General features: G+C 43.6%; 1 protein-coding gene across 8 annotated transcripts in view; it reads left to right on the forward strand.

Annotated features, from left to right (window-relative positions):
* The window catches only part of tjp1a (tight junction protein 1a), a 230,430-nt gene extending 205,260 nt beyond the window's left edge, over positions 1-25,170 (forward strand). For 7 of the 8 annotated variants that reach the window (XM_073024725.1, XM_073024724.1, XM_073024731.1 and 4 more), the window contains 5 exons: positions 2,271-2,392; positions 6,855-7,296; positions 21,234-21,451; positions 22,512-22,655; positions 24,075-25,170. In XM_073024725.1, coding sequence (XP_072880826.1) covers positions 2,271-2,392; positions 6,855-7,296; positions 21,234-21,451; positions 22,512-22,655; positions 24,075-24,169 — 1,021 coding nt within the window. In that variant the 3' untranslated portion in view covers positions 24,170-25,170. The remainder of the gene's footprint in view (positions 1-2,270; positions 2,393-6,854; positions 7,297-21,233; positions 21,452-22,511; positions 22,656-24,074) is intronic. The other variant, XM_073024726.1, reaches the window with a different exon arrangement.
* Positions 25,171-25,473: the final 303 nt, after the last annotated feature.

Genomic DNA, 25,473 nt, shown 5'->3' on the forward strand with positions numbered 1-25,473 from the left:
GTCTCCCGCTTTACAAATGTTCGCTTTACACTACTTCACTTTTACAAACGACCTACATTAACCTGTTTTCACATTACAAACAGGATTTTTGCTTTTGTGAGAATTTTTCCTATATAAATTAATAGGTCTTTGCTTTACACCATTTCGGCTTAAGAAAGGTTTCACAGGAACCCTCTACCTTTGTAAAGGTGGAGCGGGCAGAGACACCTGTACCTGGAGGCACATGCCAAGATAGTCCAAAGCCAGCATGGTTTCCTGAAAGAAACATCCTGCCTGACTAACTAACCTACTGCAGTTTTTTGAGGAAATTACCAGCAGGGTAGACAAAAGAGATGCAGTAGGTATGGTGTACTTGGATTTTCAGAAGGCCTTTGACAAGGTGCTGCACATGAGGCTACCAAGTAAGATAAGAACCCATGGAGTTACAGGGGAGTTACTAGCGTGGGTGGAGCATTGGCTGATCGGCAGTAAACAGGAAGTGGGAATAAAGGGATCCTATTCAGACTGGCTGCCTGTTACCAATGGAGTTCCACAGAGGTCAGTGTTGGGACCGCTGCTTTTTACGATGTATGTCAATGATTTGGACTATGGGATTAATGGATTTGTGGCTAAATTTGCTGATGATACAAAGATAGGTGGAGAAACAGGGAGTGTTGAGGAAACATTGAGTCTTAGATTGTTTAGGGGAGTGGGCAAAGAAGTGGCAAATGAAATACAATGTTGAAAAGTGTATGGTCATGCACTTAGGTGGAAGAAATAAATGGGCGGACTATTATTTAGTTGGGCAGAGAATTCAAAATGCAGAGATGCAAAGGGACATGGGAGTCCTTGTGCAAGATACCCTAAAGGTTCACCTCCAGTTTGAGTTGGTGGTGAAGAAGGCAAATGCAATATTGGCATTCATTTCTAGTAGTATAGAATATAAGAGTAGGGATCTGATGTTGAGGCTCTATAAGGCACTCATGAGACCTCGTGTGTATTGTGTGCAGTTTTGAGCTTCTTATTTTAGAAAGGATATACTGATACTGGGGAGGGTTCAGAGAAGATTCACAAGAATGATTCCAGGAATGAAAGGGTTACCGTATGAGGAACGTCTGGCAGCTCTTGGGCTGTATTCCCTGGTGTTCAGGAGAATGAGGGGGGATCTCATAGAAACATTCCAAATGTTAAAAGACCTGAACAGTTTAGAGATGGCAAAGTTATTTCCTATGGTAGGGGAGTCCAGAACAAGAGGGCACAACTTCAGGATTGAAGGACGTCCATTTAGAACAGAGATGCGGAGAAATTACTTTAGTCATAGGGTGGGAAATACGTGGACTTTGTTGTCATGAGCAGCTGTGGAGGCTAAGTCATTGGGTCCATTTAAGGCAAAGATAGATAGGTTCTTGATTAGCCAGGGCATCAAAGGGTATGGGGTGAAAGCAGCGGAGTGGGAATGACTGGAAGAATTGGATCAGCCCGTGATTGAATAGCGGAGCAGACTCGATGGGCTGAATGACCTACTCCTGCTTCTATATCTTATGGTCTTTCACTCATGGCTGTATTCTGACCCAGATACACTAGTAAAAGATGGGTAATTTCATAATTTGAACTGTAATGTTGACTTTGAATTATCAAAATATTGCAGTAAATGTTGGTTTTAATGTTGTTGCCAAAACAAGAATGTCCTGTTTATTCTTCTTCCCTCTTTATTCGAACTTTTGTACGCTGTTTTTGGCTTGTATACAAGTGAAAGCTTGAAGGGAGTCTGAGGTTGTGAGATTCACCAGTAATATTGGTTGCTTGGTTTGTGTGAATTAAACTTTTGCTTGGTCCTGTTTGAAGGGTAAAGGACAAAGGAATTGTGAAGTTTCTTTATCCTGTGTGTTCATATAACCAATTCAGTCTGATTCAGCTCATTTTTGTTTTTGCCAAAAGACACTTCATTGACAATAGCCATTTGAAAAACATTTTTTCTAAATGGCCCAAGCAACGATGCTTTAAATGTGCTGAGATATCTCAAGTCAGGTTGTGTAATGTAATGGGCACGATCGTGCATTATGCTGGGAAATTTAAAATTATTGCATTACCTTTAATCAGTGCTAATGCTGTTTCACCTGCCTCATTGAGTGCATTTTATGTTGAACCATGATTGTTTTTGTTGGGTTCATGGTGATGTTCAGTTGCACATTGGATGAACTATACCACTTTGCTGACATGTATGCACTATTTTATTTCTGAAGTAGATTTAGACGTGTGTATATTTCTAAGAGAAGTATTTTTATTTATAGGAGTACACCAGCAGACTTTGATCATGTGGTCAAACCTAGCAGCACTGGCCTTCAGTCACGTTATGGACCTCCTCAGCAGAGTTTGAACTCTTCAGTGCATCCCAAGGTTTCTCCATCTGAAGGTAAGAGTTGTAGCTGTAGTTCTCCACATTTTTGAATGTGTTGGGTTGGTGCTTGATACCAACACAAGAAATAGCTGTTTATATAATATTGAATGCCTTTTGTCACGAATCCCATGACAAATTGAAAAGGACCAGCAGAAATGGAACACACCTGGAGCCTGGTTTACTACAAATTAAGACTATATTTATTACTACTACAAATTAATATTATTAAAACCAGATAATACAATACAGGTTATAAACTATTTTTTATATATATGTGTATCTGTAAATTTGTGTGTGTGGATACAAAGATAATAGTCCTGGAGGTAGATATCAGGCTTATGGTGTCAGGTAAGTTTAAGCAGTTCAGTTCACTTTGTGTTGCGTCAAGTTGAATTGATGGAGAGGAAGAGAGTTAATTGAGTTGATGTTTACGTTGGCAGCTTTAGTTGTTCTTGCTTCCGAAGTCTTTAGAGTCACTTCATGTGAACCCCACACAGACACAGATGGACAGAGCCCCTTCTAGGGAACGGTCTACTAACCCACGGCATGGGTTCACCACCAGCACACTGGTAATCACAGGTCAAAATTAATCGGTCCGTGCCCTCCACCCTCGTGGTGGTCTTAAACTCCACCAGTGGTTTCTCAGGTTGCTTCCACCATTCTCCTGTGTTGCGTCTCCTCTGCCGTTATCAGACCAAAAGCCTCCACTTTTTATAATCCACTCGAAATTCCAGCCGTCCATTAGCTCAACTGCTCTGAGCTGTTACCATGGTGACTTCCCAGCTCGTGTCTCAGCTGGCGCCATACTCTCTCTCTCAAGGTCACAATTAAAAGTGTTATCAAAACCAAGTCCATGTTCCAAGGCTATACCGGTATCCATCTCCCTCTGTTCCTTCGCTACATTGACAACTACATTGGCACTGCCTCCTGCACGCATGCTGAGCTCGTTGACTTCATTAACTTTGCTTCCAACTTTCAAATTTACCTGGTCCATTTCCGACACCTCCCTCCCCTTTCTTGATCCTTCTGTCTCCATCTCTGGAGATGGCCTATCTACTGATATCTACTATAAGCCTACAGACTCTCACAGCTACCTGAACTATTCCTCTTCCCACCTTGTCTCTTGCAAAAAGGCTATCCCCTTCTCACAATTCCTCCGTCTCCGCCGCATCTGCTCTCAGGATGAGGCTTTTCATTCCAGGACGAAGGAGATGTCTTCCTTTTTTAAACAAGGTCTCTCTCAAGGTGCTCTCAAACGCATCTCTCCCATTTCCCGCACATCTGCCCTCACACCATCCACCCGCCACCCCACTCGGGATAGGGTTCCCCTTGTCCTTACCTACCACCCCACCAGCCTCCAGGTCCAACATATAATTCTCCGTATCTTCCGCCACCTCCAATGGGATCCCACTACCAAACACATTTTTCCCTCCTCCCCTCTTTCTGCTTTTCACAGGGATCGCTCCCTACGCGACTCCCTTGTCCACTCGTCCCCCCCATCCCTTCCCACCGATCTCCCTCCTGGCACTTATCCTTGTAAACGGAACAAGTGCTACACCTGCCCTTACACTGCCTCCCTCACCACCATTCAGGGCCCCAGACAGTCCTTCCAGGTGAGGCGACACTTCACCTGTGAGTCGGCTGGTGTGGTATACTGAGTCCGGTGCTCCCGGTGTGACCTTTTATGTATTGGTGAGACCCGACGCAGACTGGGAGACCGTTTCGCTGAACACCTACGCTCAGTCTGCCAGAAAAAGCAGGATCTCCCAGTGGCCACACATTTTAATTCCACGTCCCATTCCCATTCTGATATGTCTACCCATGGCCTTCTCTATAGTCAAAATGAATCGAAACTCAGGCTGGAGGAACAACACCTTGTATACCGGCTGGGTAGCCTCCAACCTGATGGCATGAACATTGACTTCTCTAACTTCCGTTAATGCCCCTCCTCCCCTTCTTACCCCATCCCTGACATATTTAGTTGTTTGCCTGTTCTCCATCTCCCTCTGGTGCTCCCCCCCCACCCCTTTCTTTCTCCTGAGGCCTCCCGTCCCATGATCCTTTCCCTTCTCCAGCTCTGTATCACTTTCGCCAATCACCTTTCCAGCTCTTAGCTTCATCCCACCCCCTCCAGTCTTCTCGTATCATTTTGCATTTCCCCCTCCCCCCACTACTTTCAAATCTCTTACTATCTTTCCTTTCGGTTAGTCCTGACGGAGGGTCTCAGCCTGAAACGTTGACAGTGCTTCTCCCTATAGATGCTGCCTAGCCTGCTGTGTTCTATCAGCATTTTGTGTGTGTTGTTGTTTGAATTTCCAGCATCTGCAGATTTCCTCGTGTTTGCTCAGAGTCCTCTCTCTCTTTTAATTGCCTCCTTGTTCATTAGACTGCTGAATTTTCTAGCAGTTTCTCACCTGCGTGACACTTTTTATTTGCTGCCTGTGAAACAACACAAATCTGCAGAATTAATTTGACAAATGAAGTTACAAACCCACCATGAATACCTCAGTTCTTGTGTTAATTCAACAAAGTTTATGTTAAAATACATAGACAAGAACAAACATGTAAGCTAATTTACTGGGACCCTTGGGTGTCCCAAATCACCCAGTGAAATGGCTTTCAGCCAGTGAAAGTCATTCCACTGAAGCAAGGGCCCACAAGCATGAATGAGATTCTTCGCTTGTTCCTCAAAAACAACATGAGTGAGCTTGGATTTCTCCATATGTTCATGCAAACTATACTTGATCATCCCCTGCCTTTTGAAATGTATACAAATGCTATTGAGACTACTGGATAGGTATATGAAGGAATTTAAGGTGGGGGGGATATATGGGAGACAGGGTTTAATAGTTGGCACAACATTATGGACCGAAGGGCCTGTACTGTGCTGTACTATTCTATGTTCTAAATTCTGTGTTCTATCCCTTAAGAGTTTTTGTCAGTAATTTACCTCCATTGATGTTGGGTTCAGTGACTTGCAGTTACTTGGCTTATTCCTGTTGCCCTTCTTAAAGGAATAAATTGAGCTGTTCTGCAGTTGTGTGGAACTTCACCTGTGGTTAACAAAGATGCAGAAATGTCTTCTGGAGGAAGCTGGCGTACAGCATCTGTGTGTCATTGGGGTTGGGGATGTATACGCAGAGGGCGGGCATTGGGGATAAAGAATTGTCAACTGCAGATGCTGCCTGATCCATCAAGTTCCTCCAGCAGTTTATTTGTTGCTCCAGATTCCAGTATCTGCCTCTCCTGTCTGAATAAATCTCATCAGGGTCCCCTTCCTTGCTTCCCATAGCAACTTGGGATAGACCCCATCTGGTCGTGGAGGGATTTATCAACCCTTATGTGTCCCATGACATCTAATTCCTTCACTTCTCCATACTGGCCTGCTGCTTTTTATCTAAATAAACTTCCCTAAAGTCACAATCTTCCATATCTTCAGAAATGAAGAAACAGTCAATGTTTCAGGCTGAGACCTGAGGACACTAGACACTAGAATACTACAGCACAGTACAGGCCCTTCGGCCCTTGATGTTGTGCCGACCCATATATTCCAAGTACCCACAACCGTCTGTGTAAAAAAAAAAAATCTTACCCCTGATGTCTCCTATTTATTGTTTATTGACACATCAACTGTTTATTCACTTCTATAGATGCTGCCTGACCTGCTAAGTTCCTCCAGCATTTTGTGTGCATTGCTTTGGATTTCCAGCATCTGCAGAATCTCTTGTGTTTATCTTCCATATCTTTCTCCTTTGTGAGTACAGATGAGATGTATTCATTTGGAATCTTACCCACATTGGCTGGCTTCACATATAAATTACCCCTCTGGGGCAATCCCCTTAGGAGAACCACTCTTTCCCTTGCTACCCTCTTGCTTCTGATAGGCAAACCTTGGTATTGGGATTCCCCTTAATCTTCCTTGCCAAGGGTATTTCATGGCAATATGAAATGGCAACACACACAAAATGTTGGAGGAACTCAGAAGGACGGGCAGCATCTATGGAAATGAACAAAGAGTTGACATTTCAGCTCAAAACCCTTCATCAGGGCTGGGTATTCCATGTCCCTTTTTCACTTTCTAATTTATTTAAACTCTCTCCTACAAAATATAGTCCTCCAGAGACTCTCTCAGTCCCAGTTGTTGATACCTGACTTTTATTTGTGATTGCCTGAGCAAATTCTTTGCAATTAAAAGTACGATTAAAACTAATTATACCTTTCACTGCTTGTCAGTCGTGTGACCAATAGAAATGAGAAATTGGGTCAAGGCTGCTCATAGTTGTGGTCGGTTTCTCTCACCACAGCGCCAAGGTGGTGTGATGGTTTGATAATTGAAATACAGGGAGGCTTCAGCTGTGAGTGTACTGCACCCAGTATCATTGAAATGCTGACTGAAATGGTCTTCCTGTGTATTATCATTTTCATTTTTCTTCACAAGCTTACTAGGTAACTAAGCCCTTTTCTTTGCTCTTTGCAGTGAGCTCAATGTCACAGGATTTACCCAGTGCCCTACAAATGAAGCCAGAAATACCTCAAAGCAAACCCCAGGCTTTGAGGCCTACTGCTCGAGAGGAAACTGTTCATTCGAATTATTATCTTCAGAAAAACTTCCCTGTGTCAGAAAGAGTGCCTATAAATGGAATGGAGCAACCCCAAAAACAAGCTGCCACACCATACAACCGCTTTGCCCCTAAACCGTACACAAGTACCGCACGACCTTTTGAGCGCAAATTTGAGAGTCCAAAGTTTGATCACAACCTTCTGCCAAGTGAACCTCAGCTTCAGCCCAAGCCTGAGACGTTGGTGAAGACACACAGCTCTCCACAGCCTCCAGACATCGACAGTGGCACTGACACATTCCCCAGACCGTCAGATCACCGAGCCAAGTATCAGGCTGTCCCTAAAGCTGTTCCTGTGAGGTAAGTGGCTTTGTTCATGTGAAGGATTGAGTGCCCTTGAGTGTTTGAAATCGGGCACATCAGGAGTTTTGCTGTAATTATCATATCAAAGTCTCAGGCCGTTAGGTGGACTCCACTGTGGAAGAACTTGACTTAAGCCACGTTACTAGAAAAGGACTAGAGTAGTTCAAGAAATAATTAGCAGTGTTCTGCTGGTTATATGCATGGAAATCCAGATCAGGCTGAAATTTCAGTCTTGCATATCAAATGAAGAATGTGTGGAGTGAGTTGGGAGTTGTTCTTCCATGTGAGCTGGAGGACATCATGGGCATGTAACGTCTAAACTGGAACAAATAATAAGGGTGTGGCCAATTTTTACAAGATTGAGAGATGACTTGGTAAAATTGCAGTTCAAACAATCTAGTTGAAAATATAACCATATAACAATTACAGCACAGAAACAGGCCATCTCGTCCCTTCTAGTCCGTGCTGAATGCTTACTCTCATCTAGTCCCACCGACCTGCACGCAGCCCATAACCCTCCATTCCTTTCCTGTCCATATACCTATCCAATTTTTTCTTAAATGACAGTAAGGCCTTTGACAAGGTCCCACATGGGAGGTTAGTTAGGAAGATTCAGTTGCTAGGTATACATGGAGAGATAGTAAATTGGATTAGACATTGGCTCAATGGAAGAAGCCAGAGAGTGGTAGTGGAAGATTGCTACTCTGAGTGGAGGCCTGTGACTAGTGGTGTGCCACAGGGATCAGTGCTGGGTCCATTGTTATTTGTCATCTATATCAATGATCTGGATGATAATGTGGCAAATTGGATCAGCAAATTTGCTGATGATACAAAGATTGGAGGTGTAGTGGACAGTGAGGAAGGTTTTCAAAGCTTGCAGAGTGATTTGGACCAGTTGGAGGAATGGGCTGAAAAATGGCAGTTGGAGTTTAATGCGGATAAGTGTGAGGTATTGCACTTTGGAAGGTCAAACCAAGGTAGAACATACAAGGTAAATGGTAAGACACTGAGGAGTGCAGTAGAACAGAGGGATCTGGGAGTACAGGTACATAATTCCCTAAAAGTGGCGTCACAAGTAGATAGGGTTGTAAAGAGAGCTTTCGGTACATTGGCCTTTTTATAGATCAAAGTATTGAGTATAAGAGTTGGAATGTAATGGTGAGGTTGTATAAGACATTGGTGAGACCAAATTTGGAGTATTGTGTGCAGTTTTGGTCACCTAATTACAGGAAGAATATTAATAAGGTTGAAAGAGTGCAGAGAAGGTTTACAAGGATGTTGCTGGGACTTCAGAAACTGAGTTACAGAGAAAGGTTGAATAGGTTAGGACTTTATTCCCTGGAGCACAGGAGAATGAGGGGTGATTTGATAGAGGTGTATAAAATTATGATGGGTATAGATAGAGTGAATGCAGGCAGGCTTTTTCCACTGAGGCCAGGGGAGAAAAAAAAAGAGGTCATGGGTTAAGGGGAGAAGTTTAAAAGGAACATGGGGGGGGGGGTTTCTTCACGCAGAGAGCGGTGGAATGCGCTGCCAGATGAAGTGGTGAATGTGGGCTCACTTTTGCCATTTAAGAAAAACTTGGACAGGTATATGGATGGAGAGGGGTTTGGAGGGATATGGCCCAGGTGCTGGTCAGTGGGACTAGGCAGAAAAATGGTTCGGCACAGCCAAGAAGGGCCAAAAGGCCTGTTTCTGTGCTGTAATGTTCTATGGTTCTAATATCGAACCTGCCTCTATCACTTCTACCGGAAGCTCGTTCCACACAGCTACCACTCTCTGAGTAAAGAAGTTCCCCCTCATGTTACCCCTAAACTTCTGCCCCCAAACTCTCAACTCATGTCTTCTTGTTTGAATCTACCCTACTCTCAATGGAAAAAGCCTATCCACGTAAACTCTATCTATCCCCCTCATAATTTTAAATACCTCTATCAAGTCCCCCCTCAATCTTCTACGCTCCAAAGAATAAAGACCTAACTTGTTCAACCTTTTTCTGTAACTTAGGTGCTAAAACCCAGGTAAATCTCCTCTGTACTCTGTCTATTTTGTTGACATCTTTCCTACAATTCAGTGACCAGAACTGTACACAATACTCCAAGTTTGGCCTCACCCATGCCTTGTACAATTTTAACATTACATCCCAACTCCTATACTCAATGCTCTGATTTATAAAGGCCAGCATACCAAAAGCTTTCTTCACCACCCTATCCACATGAGATTCCACCTTCAGGGAACTATGCACCATTATTCCTAGATCACTCTGTTCTACTGCATTCCTCAATGCCCTACTATTTACCATGTATGTCCTATTTTGATTAGTCCATAATGTAGCACCTCACACTATCAGCATTAAACTCCATTTGCCATCTTTCAGCACACTCTCCTAACTGGCCTAAATCTCTCTGCAAGCTTTGAAAACCTGTTACATTATCCACAATGCCACCTATCTTAGTATCATCTGCATACTTACTAATCCAATTTACCACCCCATCATCCAGATCGTTAATGTATATGATAAACAACATTGGACCCAGTACAGATTCCTGACACACACCACTAGTCACCTGCCTCCAACCTAACAAACAGTTATCCACCACTACTCTCTGGTATCTCCCATCCAGCCACTGTTGAATCCATTTTACTACTTCAATATTAATACCTAACGATTGAACCTTCCTAACTAACCTTCCATGCGGAACCTTGTCAGAGGCTTTACTGAAGTCCATATAGACAACATCCACTGCTTTACCCTCGTCAACTTTCCTAGTAACCTCTTCAAAAACTTCAATAAGATTTGTTAAACGTGACCTTCCACGCACAAATCCATGTTGACTGTTCCTAATCAGACCCTGTCTATCCAGATAATTATATATACTATCTCTAAGAATACTTTCTATTAAGTTACCCACCACTGTCGTCAAACTGACAGGCCTATAATTGCTAGGTTTACTCTTAGAACCCTTTTTAAACAATGGAACCACATCAGCAATGCGCCAGTCCTCCGGCACTTCGAAATATTTCTGTCAGAGCCTCTGCTGTTTCTACACTAACTTCCCTCAAGGTCCTAGGGAATATCCTGTTAGGACTCGGAGACTTATCCACTTTTATATTCTTTAAAAGTGCCATTATTTCCTCTTCTTTAATCAGCATAGTTTCCATAACTACCCTACTTGTTTCCCTTACCTTATACAATTCAATATCCTCCTTAGTGAATACCAAAGAAAAGAAATAGTTCAAAATCTCCCCCATCTCTTTTGGCTCCTCACGTAGCTGTCCACTCTGATTCTCTAAGGGACCAATTTTATCCCTCACTATCCTTTTGCTATTAATATAACTGTAGAAACCCTTTGGATTTATTTTCACCTTACTTGCCAAAGCAACCTCATATCTTCTTTTAGCTTTTCTAATTTCTTTCTTAATTCTTTTTACATTCTTTATATTCCTCGAGCATCTAATTTACTCCCTGCTGTGTATATTTATTGTAGTTCTCTCTCTTTTTCCGAACTAAGTTTCCAATATCCCTTGAAAACTATGGCTCTCTCAAACTTTTAACCTTTTCTTTCAACCTAACAGGAACATAAAGATTCTGTACCCTCAAAATTTCACTTTTAAATGAGCTGCATTTCTCTATTACATCCTTCCCATAAAACAAATTGTCCCAATCCACTCCGTCTAAATCCTTTCGCATCTCCTCAAAGTTAGCCTTTCTCCAATCAAAAATCTCAACCCTGGGTCCAGACCTATCCTTCTCCATAATTATATTGAAACTAATGGCGTTGTGATCACTGGACCCAAAGTGCTCCCCAATACATACCTCTGTCACCTGACCTATCTGATTCCCTAACAGGAGATCCAACACTGCCCCTTATCTAGTTGGTACCTCTATGTATTTCTGCAAAAAACTATCCTGCACACATTTTACAAACTCCAAACCATCCAGCCCTTTTACAGAATGGGCCTCCTAGTGTATGTGTGGAAAATTAAAATCTCCCACAATCACAACCTTGTGCTTACTACAAATATCTGCTATCTCCTTACAAATTTGTTCCTCCAATTCTCGCCCCCCATTAAGTGGTCTTTAATACACCCCTATAAGTGTTACTACACCTTTCCCATTCCTCAATTCCACCCAAATAGCCTCCCTAGACAAGCCCTCTAATCTATCCTGCCAAAGCACCGCTGTAATATTTTCGCTGACAAGCAATGCAACACCTCCCCATCTTGCCCCTCCGATTCTATCTCACCTGAAGCAACGAAATCCAGGAATAATTAGTTGCCAATCACACCCCTCCTGCAACCATGTTTCACAAATTGCTACAACATCATATTTCCAGGTATCAATCCATGCTCTAAGCTCATCTCCCTTTCTTACAATGCTGCTAGCATTAAAATAGATGCATTTAAGAAATTCTCCACCTCTTACTGTCTGTTTATCCCTAATGGTGCAAATAACATTACTATCTTCTTTTTCTTCCTTCTCCCCTACATTTTCAGTCTGAGCCCTCCCCTTTTTTATCACCTGCCTATCCTCCCTCACACACTGTCTACAAGCTTTCTCTATTTGTGAACTAACCTCCACTCTCCTAGACTCTTCAATTTGATTCCCACCCCCAACCATTCTATTTTAAAGTCTCCCCAAAAGCCTTAGCAAATCTCCCCGCCAGGATATTGGTCCCCCTAGGATTCAAGTGCAACCCATCTTTTTTGTACAGGTCACACCTGCCCCAAAAGAGGTCCCAATGATCCAGAAAATTGAATCCCTGCCCCTTGCTCCAATCCCTCAGCCATGTATTTATCCTCCACTTCATTCCGTTCCTATTCTCATTGTCACATGGCACAGCCAATAATCCCGAGATTACTACCTTTGCGATCCTTCTTCTCAACTGCCTTCCTAACACCTTATACTCTCCTTTCAGGACCTCTTCCCTTTTCCTACCTGTGTCATTGGTACCTGTATGTACCATGACCTCTGGCTCCTCACCCTCCCACTTCAGGATATCTTGGACGTGATCAGAAACATCCCAGACCCTAGCACCAGGGAGGCAAACTACCATCCGGGTCTCCTGACTGCGTCCACAGAATCGCCTATCTGATCCCCTAACTATCGAGTCCCCTCTACTCAGTCTCCTACTGCCTTCCTCTTCCTTTCCCTACCTTTCTGAGCCACAGGGCCGGACTCTGTGCCGGAGGCTTGGCCACTGTTGCTTCCCCCAAGTAGGCTGCCCCTCCCCAACAGTACTCAAACAGGAGTATTTATTGTCAAGGGGTACAGCCACTGGGGTACTCTCTAGTACCTGACTCTTCACCTTCCCTCTCCTAACCGTGACCCACTTGTCTGCCTCCCGTGGCCCTGGTGTGACCACCTGCCTGTAACTCCTCTCTATCAACTCCTCACTCTCCCTGACTGGACGAAGGTCATCGAGCTGCAGCTCCAGTTCCCTAACACCATCCCTTAGGAGCTGCAGCTTGGCGCACCCTGGCACAGATATGGACATCTGGGAGGCTGGGAGACTCCAGGACCTCCCACATCCGACACCGAAAACAACAAGCTGCCCTCACACTCATAATTCCCCCTTTCCTCAAATAACAGGAAAAATTGAAAACTATACCTATCTTGCCTCGCCCGTTTCCGCCTAAGCCCGTTGAGCCAAAGCCCTTAAGCCTTCATTCTGCTCCCGGCTCACTCCACTACCCGCTGTATAAGGCTGTGTTGCTTTTAAATCTTCTGCGCTTCACTGCCCGACGCCACATGCCTGCACAGTCCTGCCTCTCTTAACCCCGATGAGAAGAAAAAATCTAAGTGGCTCCCGCTGTACTCCCGTTCCGATTCTCAGACTTCCTTCTCCAACTTAAATTGGTTACAAAGCACTGAATCAGAATCAGGTTTAATATGTCATGAAATTTCATTGGTTTGCAATACATTGTACATTGCAATGTATAATAATGAAGAACTATAAATTACAGTAAGGAATATAGTATATTTAAAACAAAGTTAAGTAATGTAAAAAGAGCAAAACAATAGAAAAAATATATTGAGATAGTGTACTTGGGTTCATAGTCCATTCAGAAATCTGTTAGTGGAGGGGAAGAAGCTCTTCCTAAAAAGTTGTGTGAGTGTCTTCAGACTCGTGTAGCTAAGAGAGGGCAGTGTCCAGGGAGATGGGTGTCTTTAATGATGGATGCCGCCCTTTAGCGGTATCATCTTTTGAAGATGTCTTTGATGCCGGGGAAACAAGTTCCATGATGAAGATGACTGAGTTCGCAACTTTCTGAAGATTTTTCCAGACCTATGCAGTTGCTCTCCAATACCAGATGCTGATGCAACTAGTTAGAATGCTGTCCATGGTACACATGAAGAAATTTGAGTGTCTTTAGTGTCATACCATGTCTCTTCAAGTTCCTGATGAAATATAGTTGCTGTCTTACCTTTTTTGTAATTACATCAATATGTTGGGCCCAGGATAAATCTTTCAAGATGTTAACACCCAGAAATTTGTAACTGCTCACCCTTTCCACTTCTGTTCCCCCTGAGGCCTGGTGTGTGTTCTTTTTACTTACCCTCCCTGAAGTCCACAATCAGTCTTACTGATGTTAGTCTTACAAGTGATCTTTCTTGTGTTGAGTAAAAGGTTGTTGTTGCAACACCACTCACCCAGCTGATCTGTTTTTCTCCTGTACACCACCTTGTCAATATTTGTTAACAATATTTGTGTCATGACAAACTTCAATAGGTACATTTAATGTCAGATAAATGTATGCAATATAATCCTGAAATTCTTTTTCTTATTTCAATAATATTTCCAATTTGTACTGACTGGTCTCCCGATGAGGAAATCAAAGATCCTGTTGCAGAGGGAGGTACAGAGGCTCAGGTATTGGAGCTTATTGATTAGAACTGAGGGTATGATGGTGTTGAACACTAAGCAGTAATAAACAACAGCCTGATGTAGGTATAACTGTTGTCCAGGTGATCAAAGGCCAAGTGGAGAACTAGTGAAATTGCATCCACTGAAGACCTATTGTGGCAATAGGCAATTTGCAATGGGTCCAAGTTCTTGTTTTCGCAGGAGTTGATTTTAGTCATAACCAACCTCTTAAAGTACTTTATCACAGTAGATGTGTGTGCAGCTTGGCATTAATGATTGAGGCAGCTCACCCTGTTCTTCTTGGACACTGGTATGATCGTCCCCCTTTTGAAACAGGTGGGAACCTTTGATTGCAGCAGTGAAAGATTGAATAGTATTGGTTGAAATATTTGAAGTGAAACAGTATTGGCACATAAAATCAAAGAATGTTCATTAGCACTTGAAGACAAAGAACATAATGGGCAAAAGGATGGGACCAATTAATAACCAGCCAGGTAACCTACATGTGGAGCCAGAGGACGTGGGTCAAGTTCTTAAAATTTTGCAGTTCTTTTGAAGAAACGGTTGATATAAGCGTTGTAATCCAAATGCAATATCGTATGGAATAAACATAGCAAAATCAGGAAGTAGAAGGTGTTTCATTATCCTTGGTAGTGATTAACTCAGCAGGTCTTAGCAATAAAAGTTTGGGCACCCCTGGTCAAAATTTCTGTTACTGTGAATAGTTAAGTTAATAGAAGATGAACTGATCTCCAAAAGTCATAAAGTTAAAGATGAAACATTCTTTTCAACATTTTAAGCAAGATTAGTGTATTATTTTTGTTTTGTACAATTTTAGAGTGAAAAGAGGAAAGGAGCTCCATGCAAAAGTTTGGACACCCCAAGAGATTTGAGCTCTCAGATAACTTTTACCAAGGTCTCAGACCTTAATTAGCTTGTTAAGGCTAAGGCTTGTTCACAATCATCATTAGAAAAGGCCAGGTAATGCAAATTTCAAAGCTTATAAATACCCTGAAACCTTGTCCCAACAAGCAGCTGTCTAGCACTCTGAAAACTAAAATAAATGATGCCCACAAAGCAGGAGAAGGCTATAAGAAGATAGAAAAGCCCTTTTCAGGTAGCCGTTTCCTCAGTTCGTAATGTAATTAAGAAATGGCGGTTAACAGGAACGGTGGAAGACCAGCAAAACTTCCTGAGAGAACTGCTCATAGGATTGCTAGAAAGGCAAATCAAAACCCCCATTTGATTGCAAAAGACCTTCAGGAAGATTTAGCAGACTCTGGAGTGGTGGTGCATTGTTCTACTGTGCAGTGACACCTGCTCAAATATAACCTTCATGGAAGAGTTATCAGAAGAAAATTTTTCCTGCATCCTCACCACAAAATTCAGTGTCAGAAGTTTGCAAAGGAACATCTGAACAAGTCTGATGCATTTTGGAAACAAGTCCTGTGGACTGGTGAAGTTAAAATAAAACGTCTTGGTAGCAATGAGCAAAGGTATGTTTGGAGATAAAAAGGTGCAGAATTTCATGAAAAGAACACCTCTCCAACTGTTAAGCATGGGGGTGGATCGAACATGCTTTGGGCTTGTGTTGCAGCCAGTGGCACGGGGAACATTTCACTGGTAGAGGGAAGAATAAATTCAATTAAATACCAGCAAATTCTGGAAGCAAAAATCTGTAAGAAGTCTGTAAAAAAAAAAAAAAAGCTGAAGATGAAAAGAGGATGGCTTCTACAACAGGATAATGATCCTAAGCACATCTCAAACTCCACAATGGACTACATCAAGAGGCGCAAGCGGAAGATTTTGCCATGGCCCTCACAGTCCCCTGACCTAAACATCTTCAAAAATCTGTGGATAGACATCAGAAGAGCAGTACATGCAAGATGGCCCAAGAATCTCACAGAACTAAATGACTTTTGCAAGGAAGAATGGGCGAAAATCCCCCAAGCAAGAATGGAAAGACTCTTAGCTGGCTGCAGAAAGCATTTACAAGCTGTGATACTTGCCAAAGGGGGTGTTACTAAGTACTGACCATACAGGGTGCCCAAATTTTCCTTTGAGCATTTTTAACTTTATGCCTTTTGGAAATCAGGTCATCTTTTACTCACTTACCGGTAGCTATTCACAGTAACAGAAATTTTGACCAGGAGTACCTAAACTTTTGCATGCCACTATATATGCAAGCAGTTAAACAAATCAGAAGGAAATTGCAGTACCAGTCTTCCCTGGCTTTGGGAGTGACTGTGGGAGGCCACTGATTTTGTTCAGTTGGTTGAAGTGGTTGGAAGGAATAAACAAAATAGCTATGGGCCTACTAGTTTAGGTTTGTGCAAATTACTTGAATCTGTACAAACAAATTGTATTCTGTTATGAAGTCAGATTAATCAAGGATGTTTAATGTGGTTTAAGACAAGATTGTGTCACATCAACAATTAAAATTGTCTAAGATAGCAAGTAGAATTGTTGAGTGCCATGTGATTGTGGTCCGGTCATGGGACAGATCGTGTATCCCATGTCTAAATGCCTCTTGGACATTGCTTAGCTTTTCCTTCAATCATCTACCCTGGCAGCGTGCTTGAGGGTCTACCACTTTGTTTATATTTCATAAAACATAATCTTCTATCCATTCTAATGTATTATCCCCAACTCTATGCGTCCTTATCTCTTACCTTTCCCCTTGTAGGTTCACTAACATGCTGTTCAAGAAAGCTATCACAGATGCATTCTATGAAGTTTTCCTCAAGACTGCCTTGACCAACATGAAATTCCCCATGACAACTGTATTTCCACTTTTAACATTTAAGTTAGTTCATTCTTAAGTGATCATTAATGGAGAATGTGTGGAGCAGGTTAAGACCTACAAGTATCTGGGAGTACAGTTAGACGAGAAGCTAGACTGGACTGCCAACACAGATGCCTTGTGCAGGAAGGCACAGAGTCGACTGTACTTCCTTAGAAGGTTGGCGTCATTCGATGTCTGTAGTGAGATGCTGAAGATGTTCTATAGGTCAGTTGTGGAGAGCGCCCTCTTCTTTGTGGTGGCGTGTTGGGGAGGCAGCATTAAGAAGAGGGACGCCTCACGTCTTAATAAGCTGGTAAGGAAGGCGGGCTCTGTCGTGGGCAAAGTACTGGAGAGTATAACATCGGTAGCTGAGCGAAGGGCGCTGAGTAGGCTACGGTCAATTATGGAAAACCCTGAACATCCTCTACATAGCACCAACCAGAGACAGAGAAGCAGTTTCAGCGACAGGTTGCTATCGATGCAATGCTCCTCAGACAGGATGAAGAGGTCAATACTCCCCAATGCCATTAGGCTTTACAATTCAACCGCCAGGAGTAAGATATGTTAAAGTGCCGGGGTTGATTGTATTTAATGTATTTAAGTAAACTACTTAAGAACTTTTTAAAAGCTATTATTAATGCTTTTTGAGAGAGTGATTTAGAGGCATATCATATTTTTACTGAGTTAAGTATTGTATGAAATTAGTTTTGCTACAACAAGTGTATGGGACATTGGAAAAAATGTTGAATTTCCCCATGGGGATGAATAAAGTATCTATCTATCTATCTATCTATCTTCTTTATTGCCTGCGCCACTGCAATGGTATTATTTGGTGGCCTACAGTCAACTCCCAGTGATTTTTTTTCCCTTTTGAATATTTCTAATCTTTACTCAGATGGACTCAGCATTTTGCTCCTTAGATCTTCCATCACCTTTCTCTATCACCTGGATCTCATCTTTAATTAAGAGCGCTACCCCACATCTTATTCTCCTGCCATTCCTTCCATATTACCTGAAACCCTTGGTTACCATCTCCACCTTTCTGTAATGGCCACTAAATCGTGTCCCTTTGTACTGATTTGTGTCAGAAGTTCACTGACCTTATTTCATGTACTATGGGCATTCACATAAAGTGCCCTTCCTTTTAGAATCTTGTGATCCTTGGTCTTTGTGTTTGACTTTCCTGTACTCCATTCTGACTTTCCTCTTTTCTAACTTTTGCTGTGGTCTCAGTTTTGCTCCCCTGTGTTTCTGCCTGGATTCCCATCCTCTGCCATTTTAGTTTAAACCCTTCCCAGCAGCACTAGCAAACAAACCCCCGAGAAAGTTGATCCCAGTCCTGTCCAGGTGTTTGTCAACTATCTGGTTTGCATAAGTCCCAACTCCCCTTGAACCAGTTCCAAAACCCAGAAATGTGAAACCTTTGTTCCTGCATCACTGCTCAAGCCAGGCAGTCTTCTTAACTCTGCTGCTATTCCTACTCTGACTAGCACATGACACAGGTAGCAATCCTGAAATTATTACCTTTGAGGTCCTTCTTTTCAATTTATCTCCTCACTCCCTGAATTCACCTTGCGGACCTCCTCCCGCTTTTTTCCTATTTCATTTGTACCATGACAATGTTCACCTTCCCCTTCCAAAATGTCTTGCAGCTGCTCTAAGAGGTCCCTGACACAGCGCTAGGGTATCCCCAACCTGGCACTGCTTTGCCACTCTTTTTCCTGCCTTCCGTTGCAGCAGAGCCACTTGTACAATGTGCCTGTACTGCTGCCTTTTCCTGAGCATCTGTTCAGCGGTTTGATCAGGGCATGATTGTGCAAGCACATGGACGTCAGCCAATGAGAACAGCTTAAAGGCGAGAAGAGTTTAAAAGGAGAAGGTTATTTCTTCACCAGTTTGATCGGGGCACAACTGCGCGAGTGCATGGACCTCAGCCAGTTAGAACAGCGAGAAGAGCTTAAAAGGAGACAGTTTCATAGAGCGGGTGGCAGAGTAGAGGGAGGCAAAGAAGGAAGGCTTTCAACGGGGCTTCAGTAATAGCGGGTCGAGGCCAGGTAGGTTGCCTGTGTAGAATACAGAGAGGAAGAATTTGTGTGAGGCCAGTGTTCTGTACTCAGTGTCAGATGTGGGAAGTGTGGGAGACTCCCGAACGGCCACATCTGCGCCAGGTATGTTGAGCTGCAGCTCCTTAGGGACCACGTTAGGGAACTGGAAATGCAGCTCAATAACCTTCGTCTGGTCAGGGAGAGTGAGGAGGTGATAGATAGGAGCTATAGGTAGGTTGTCACACCGGGGCCTTGCATAACAGAAGAGGGAAGGGCAGGAGTCAGATGCTAGAGAGCACCCCTGTGGCTGTACCTTATTAGTACTCCTGCTTGAGTACTGTTGGGGGGGACTGCCTACCTGGGGGAAGCAACATTGGCTGTACCTCTGGCACAGAGTCTGGCCCTGTGGCTCAGAAGGGTAGGGAAAGGAAGAGGATGGCAGCAGTGATCGAGGACTCTATAGTTAGGCGGGTCAGACAGTTAATTCTGTGGACGCAGGAAAGAAGCACAAATGGTAGTTTGCCTCCCGGGTGCCAGGGTCCAGGATGTTTCTGATCACATCCATGGTAGCCTGAAGTGGGAAGGAGAACAGCTAGAGGTCATGGTACATATTGATACCAACGACATAGTACATATTGGTACCAACGAAAAGGGAGGAGGTCCTGAAAACAGACTACAGGGAGTTAGGAAGGAAGTCGAGAAGCAGCACCACAAAGGTAGTAATCTCAGGATTACTGCCTGTGCCACGTGACAGTGAGTATTGGAATAGAGTGAGGTGGAGGATAAATGTGTGGCTAAGGGATTGGATCAGAGGGCAGGGATTCAGTTTTCTGGATCATTGGGACCTCTTTTGGGGCAGGAGTGGTCTGTATAAAAAGGATGGGTTGCACTTGAATCCCAGGGGACAATATCCTGGTGGGGAGGTTTAAGGCTATTTGGGAGTTTTAAACTAGGGTTGCTGGGGAGTGGGAACCAAACCGAAGAGACAGAGGAAGAGGCGGTTGGCTCACAAATAGAGAAAGCTTGGAGACAATGCGAGAGGGAGGATAGGCAGGAGGTAGAGAAGGGACGTGCTCAGACCGATGGTTTGAAATGCGTCTATTTTAATGCAAGGAGTAGTATGAACAAAGCAGATAAGCTTACAGCATGGATCAGTACTTGGAGCTATGATGTTTTGGCCATTACAGAGACTTGGATGGCTCAGGGGCAGGAATGGTTACCTCGAGTGCCAGGCTTTAGATGTTTCAGAAAGGATAAGGAGGGAGGCACTGTTGATCTGAGATAGTGTCACAGCTGCAGAAAAGGAGGAAGACATGGAGGGATTGTCTACGGAGTCTCTGCGGGTGGAAGTTAGGAACAAAGAGGGGTCAATAACTCTACTGGGTGACTTTTATAGACCACCCAATAGTAACAGGGACATCGAGGAGCAGATAGGGAGACAGATTCTGGGAAGGTGTAATAAAAACAGAAAAATACAACTGCAGATGCTGTGGATCAAAGAATACGTACACAACGCTGGAAGAACTCAGCAGGCCAGGCAGCATCCGTGAGAAAAGAGTAGCCAACGTATCGGGCCAAGACCCTTCATCAGGAATGGGGGGGAAGAGAGGGCCGAAGCCCAGTGATAGAGATAGGGGAGGGGGTAGGGCCTAGAGGTGCCAGGTGGAAAACCAATCAGAGAAAAGATAAAGGGGGTAGGGGGAGGGGATAAGCATGAAAGAACTGTAGAGATAAAGAAGCAGAAAGCTGAAAGGGGAGAGAGGCAGAGAGAGACCTGGGATAGGGGGAGGGGGAGGGAATTAGCGGAAATTGGAGAATTCAATGTTCATACCACCAGGCTGGAGGCTACCCAGACGGTAGATGAGGTGTTGCTCCTCCAACCTGAGTTTGGCCGCCTCATGGCAGTAAAGGAGGCCATGTATGGACATATCTAGATGGGAATGAGGGGCAGAGTTGAAGTGGGTGGCAATCGGGAGGTCCTGTCTATTGTGCTCGACGAAGCGGTTCGGGACTTGTCATCAGGGACTTGAGCAGCCTTCCTGAGTTTACACTTTGCGCAGGAGGGGCTTGACTAAAAATCAGAACCTACCCTCACCTTACCTTGTGTTTCAGCTCAATTATTTTACAGAGAACTGATTATGTCTCAGTAAAATAAAATAATGTGTCTTCTCTATACTTGACTGTTGTTGAGAATCTGAGGGCTGTGAATATTGAGCTGATTGATCTGAACTCTCTCAGTCCCAGTGCACTGGAAGATGATGACGATGATGATGGGCACACGGTGGTGGCAACGGCTCGTGGAATCTTTGACAGCAATGGTGGTGTGCTGAGTTCTGTTGAGACTGGTGTGAGCATCATCATTCCAAAGGGAGCCATCGCTGAGGGAGTGGAGCAGGAAATCTACTTTAAGGTCTGCAGAGATAACAGCATCCTCCCTCCGCTGGACAAAGAGAAAGGTTTGGATGCACTCCCCTCTCTGAGATGCTTAATTAATCTTTCACACCTTGTGTTGAACAATTTGAAGTGACTCAGCAGTTTCTGAAAGCTTGCTTTCTTATCGCTATCCTCAGGGGATTTGACAAAGAGTTTAATTAAATATAAAGTCATTTGTTAAACTTCTTTAGGAAATTAGAGGCTGTTGTTCCAATGCCAAAAGATGTTTCTGTACGTATGTGACAGCACAGTTTCCACTGCAGCTTTCCATGTCGTTGGATGGATGCTGCTCTCGTTCTCGAAAAAGGGGATATTTTGGAGCACGTCTACACCTGTATTACATCTGAACCATAGTTTTTACTGTAGCCAGTGCTTTCAGCAGATCTGTTGACTTATATTGCTGGAGACTTGCTTACGAAGTGTTAGGCAACTCAGGAGCTGAAATAGAACATTACTGGACTCTTCAGCTGAATATGTCTGTCATATTATCTCCCTCTCTGGTGTCTCTGTGTGTAACCTCACTGTATTGGGCCATTAGCTCTGCTCCAGTTCAGCTGGTGATCTGCTTCAAAAATGTATGGCGGGTGGGTACACTCATGGAGGTGGACACAGAATGGATAATCTGGAGCTGTTGGATTGATGGGCAAGGATGGCAGATGAGGGGAGAGTGGACCATGGGGAAAAGGGAAGGAGGGGCACTGGGGGGGGGGGGTGATAGACAGGTGAGAAGAGGTAAGAGGCCGAAGTGGGGAATTGAAGAAGAGGGAAGGGGAGAGGGAAAAAATTACCAGAAGTTGGAGAAATTGATATTCATGCCATCAGATTAGAGTCTATCTGGACAGAATATGAGGCGTTGCTCCTCCAACCCAAGAACCTGATGGATGAACCTTGTTTTTTTTGCAAACTTCCAGTAATCTATTTTCCTCTCCAATCACTTCCTAGCTTCTTAGTTCATCCCCCCACCCCCACCATCTTATATTCGCGGCATCTTTCCCAATGAAGGATCTCAGCCTGAAATGTTGCCCATTTATTCATTTTCATACAAGCTTGACCTGCTGAGTTTGTCTTTTGTACTCTGTTTAGGTGAAACACTCCTGAGCCCGCTGGTAATGTGTGGACCCCATGGTTTGAAGTTCCTGAAGCCTGTGGAGCTACGGCTGCCTCATTGTGCATCTATGACTCCAGATGGTTGGTCTTTTGCTCTAAAATCCTCTGACTCCTCGTCGGGTACGCTGCCCTTGCTTTTTCTCCTCCCAGTGCTTGTTTTTTTCTCTCTCCACTCCTCTCTCTCCCCCCACTCTCTCCCCCCCTCTCTCTCCCCCCCCTCTCTCTCCCCCCCTCTCTCCCCCCCCTCTCTCCCCCCCCTCTCTCCCCCCCCTCTCTCCCCCCCCTCTCTCCCCCCCCTCTCTCCCCCCCTCTCTCTCCCCCCCCTCTCTCCCCCTCTCTCTCCCCCCCCTCTCTCCCCCTCTCTCTCCCCCCTCTCCCCCTCTCTCCCCTCCCTCTCCCCCTCTCTCCCCTCCCTCTGTCTCCCCCCTCCCCCGTCTGCCTCCCTCTCTCTCCTCTCTCTTCCCCCCTCTCTCTCCCCCCTCCCCCTGTCTGCCTCCCTCTCTCTCTCCCCCACTCTCTCTCCCCTCTCTCCCCCTCTCTCTCCTCTCTCTTCCCCCTCTCTCTCCCTCTCCCCCCTCTCTCTCCCCGCTCCATTTCCTCTTGCTCCCTCTGTCTCTCCCTTTTTTTAAAATCCATTGACTCTTGTCTCATCTCATTTGAAGTTAATTTATGTCATTTTACTTAATTCCATCCACTGCAGACGAAGCACATTCCATAGATAAGTGTTGATCGCCTGGTATTATTTATTATAGAAGCTGTAGTGGTCATTAAGCAGAATGAGCTAAGCCCTCATCGAGAAAGATGCCAGATGGTCACATTGAAGTGTGCAATGTCTTTGAAGGGGTTAAAAGACATGGGATGCATTCATTTTTCTTAGACATGGGATATAGGAGCAGGGTGATGATGCTGAAACTGTGATCATCTCTCATTGAGTAGTAACTCAAGTGTTGTGCACATGTGTAGTTAGCACATGACAGGAAAAATGTGCTTCTACTGGAGGCTGCAATGATTTACCAGGGCTGTAAATTTGTACTATGGACAAAAGCTAAGCTTGGTGGTTTCCTTTGAAATTGAGCAGTCTAAGGGAAGATTTGATTGAGTGTATAAAACTGAGTGATCAAAATAGAGTAAATAAGAAGGATATATTTTTCTTAGGTGAGTTGAAAAAAAACATAAGTTTTAAAGTTAATATGTCTGCTTGAGAGGGAAGGTGGGAAACCTACTTCACCCAGTGGTAATAGTTTGGAAGTCACTATGAAACACTTGTATAGTAACGTACCTGAACACTGAGTTTACAGTTTCACTCTGTGGATGGTTAATCTTTACTTCCACTGTTGTCAAGTCACAAGGAAAGGTCTTTAATCTGATATATGGACAAGCTGAGAAGCCCTTGGAATTGAGAAATGAGCTCAGTACTGACTGAACTTTTATTCAGATGTAGTCGAGGTATTGGAGGGGGAAACAGTGTTTGGAGCCTCTAATGAGGAAGTATTTTATTGCGCATTGCGGCTCATAAAGCTGTACGTTTCTTTTTTCCAGGTGACCCTAAGAGCTGGCAGAACAAATCAATCCCAGGAGACCCTAATTATCATGTGGGAACAAACTGTGTTTCAGTACTGATTGATCACTTTTAAGTATGCAAGAGGGTGACCAACAGTAACATCGGCATACCTTAGCAGTGGGTGCAGCACAGGTTTAAGCAATAGTTTCTTTACACGCAGTCATGTATGGTTGTGTGATAGCCTAAAACTTACATTCTAAATGCAGTGATTGGGACTGCAGGTAAGCTTGCAATGAAACAGCAAGTGTGAACTGTAACGTTTCCCCAATTCCTGTGTTAACCAGCAGATATGCCTTGGCATTTATAGCTATCATTTACAATACTAAAAAGATTTTTCTATAACTTTACAGCCTTTACATGTTTATATGGATAACCATATTTCAGTTTAAATGTAGAAGTTAAATTTCTATGACCTTTAGTTATGAAGAGCTACTTGACTTTGAATGACCTGGCTGGCAGGTGCATTCTAGTGAGTTGGCCGCCTGCTGTGCTGTGGGATTGGTAGATGTCAGAGGTCTGTGGCTGTACATAAACCCCAATATCACCTTGCAGCTTTGTTTGTAAATTAACATTTTTTATGTCTTATTTTGTATAAAACAAACTGAAAACACTTTCTAAAGAAGATCTTTATATTCTGCCGTTGAGGGGCCTTTTGAGCAGTTGTAAAATTTTGCAGCAATAAAATCAATACTAAAGTTTAAAACAAAATCACTCAAGTTTTTGCAAATTTGCATTAATGCTGCTGTGTTCTTTAGAATGACTTGTCTGTGTAAAGGCATGGGTCCTTTATAATTTAAGGCAATGTTTGAGAATGTAGGCGTGCAGTGAGTGAGATCTATCAAGTGTATCTTTGGATGAAGTGACAGGTTACTGTACTGTGTGTCCCAAAGTGTATTTTTGTACTAATAGACAATATATTCTGGCACAGCAGTACGTGGCTAGCTGGCGATTCTAACACAGCATCTGTTAATCACTTCACATTGACATGTGACTGACTTATTTCCTGAAGTTACTCAAGCTACACCTTTCTAAATATACCACTATTATTGAATAAAAACATTTTTAAGATACTAAGTCGTTGTCCTTTGTTTGTCTGCTCCATTAGCGTGTTTCTTCCTGAAGACACAGACTATCCCTCAAGTGCATTCCCACATGAAGAGGCAGTGTATTGCACTGTCCAGTTGAAGAGAGCTGGACCCAGTAAGTCGTCCATGAGTGAACCTAGGGAAAGTGTAACGACTGTTACTTCAACAGGAAAGGCGTAGTCACTCAGTGCAGCTTCAGTTTTGCAGCATTTGGGAGCTCTATCTTTATTTCCTTACACCAAAATCTGATTTAGTTCCTAGTTTGTCCTGGATTAGGTGTATCACATATTAG

This window comes from Hemitrygon akajei, chromosome 21 (assembly GCF_048418815.1).
Source record: "Hemitrygon akajei chromosome 21, sHemAka1.3, whole genome shotgun sequence".
Lineage (NCBI taxonomy): Eukaryota > Metazoa > Chordata > Chondrichthyes > Myliobatiformes > Dasyatidae > Hemitrygon > Hemitrygon akajei.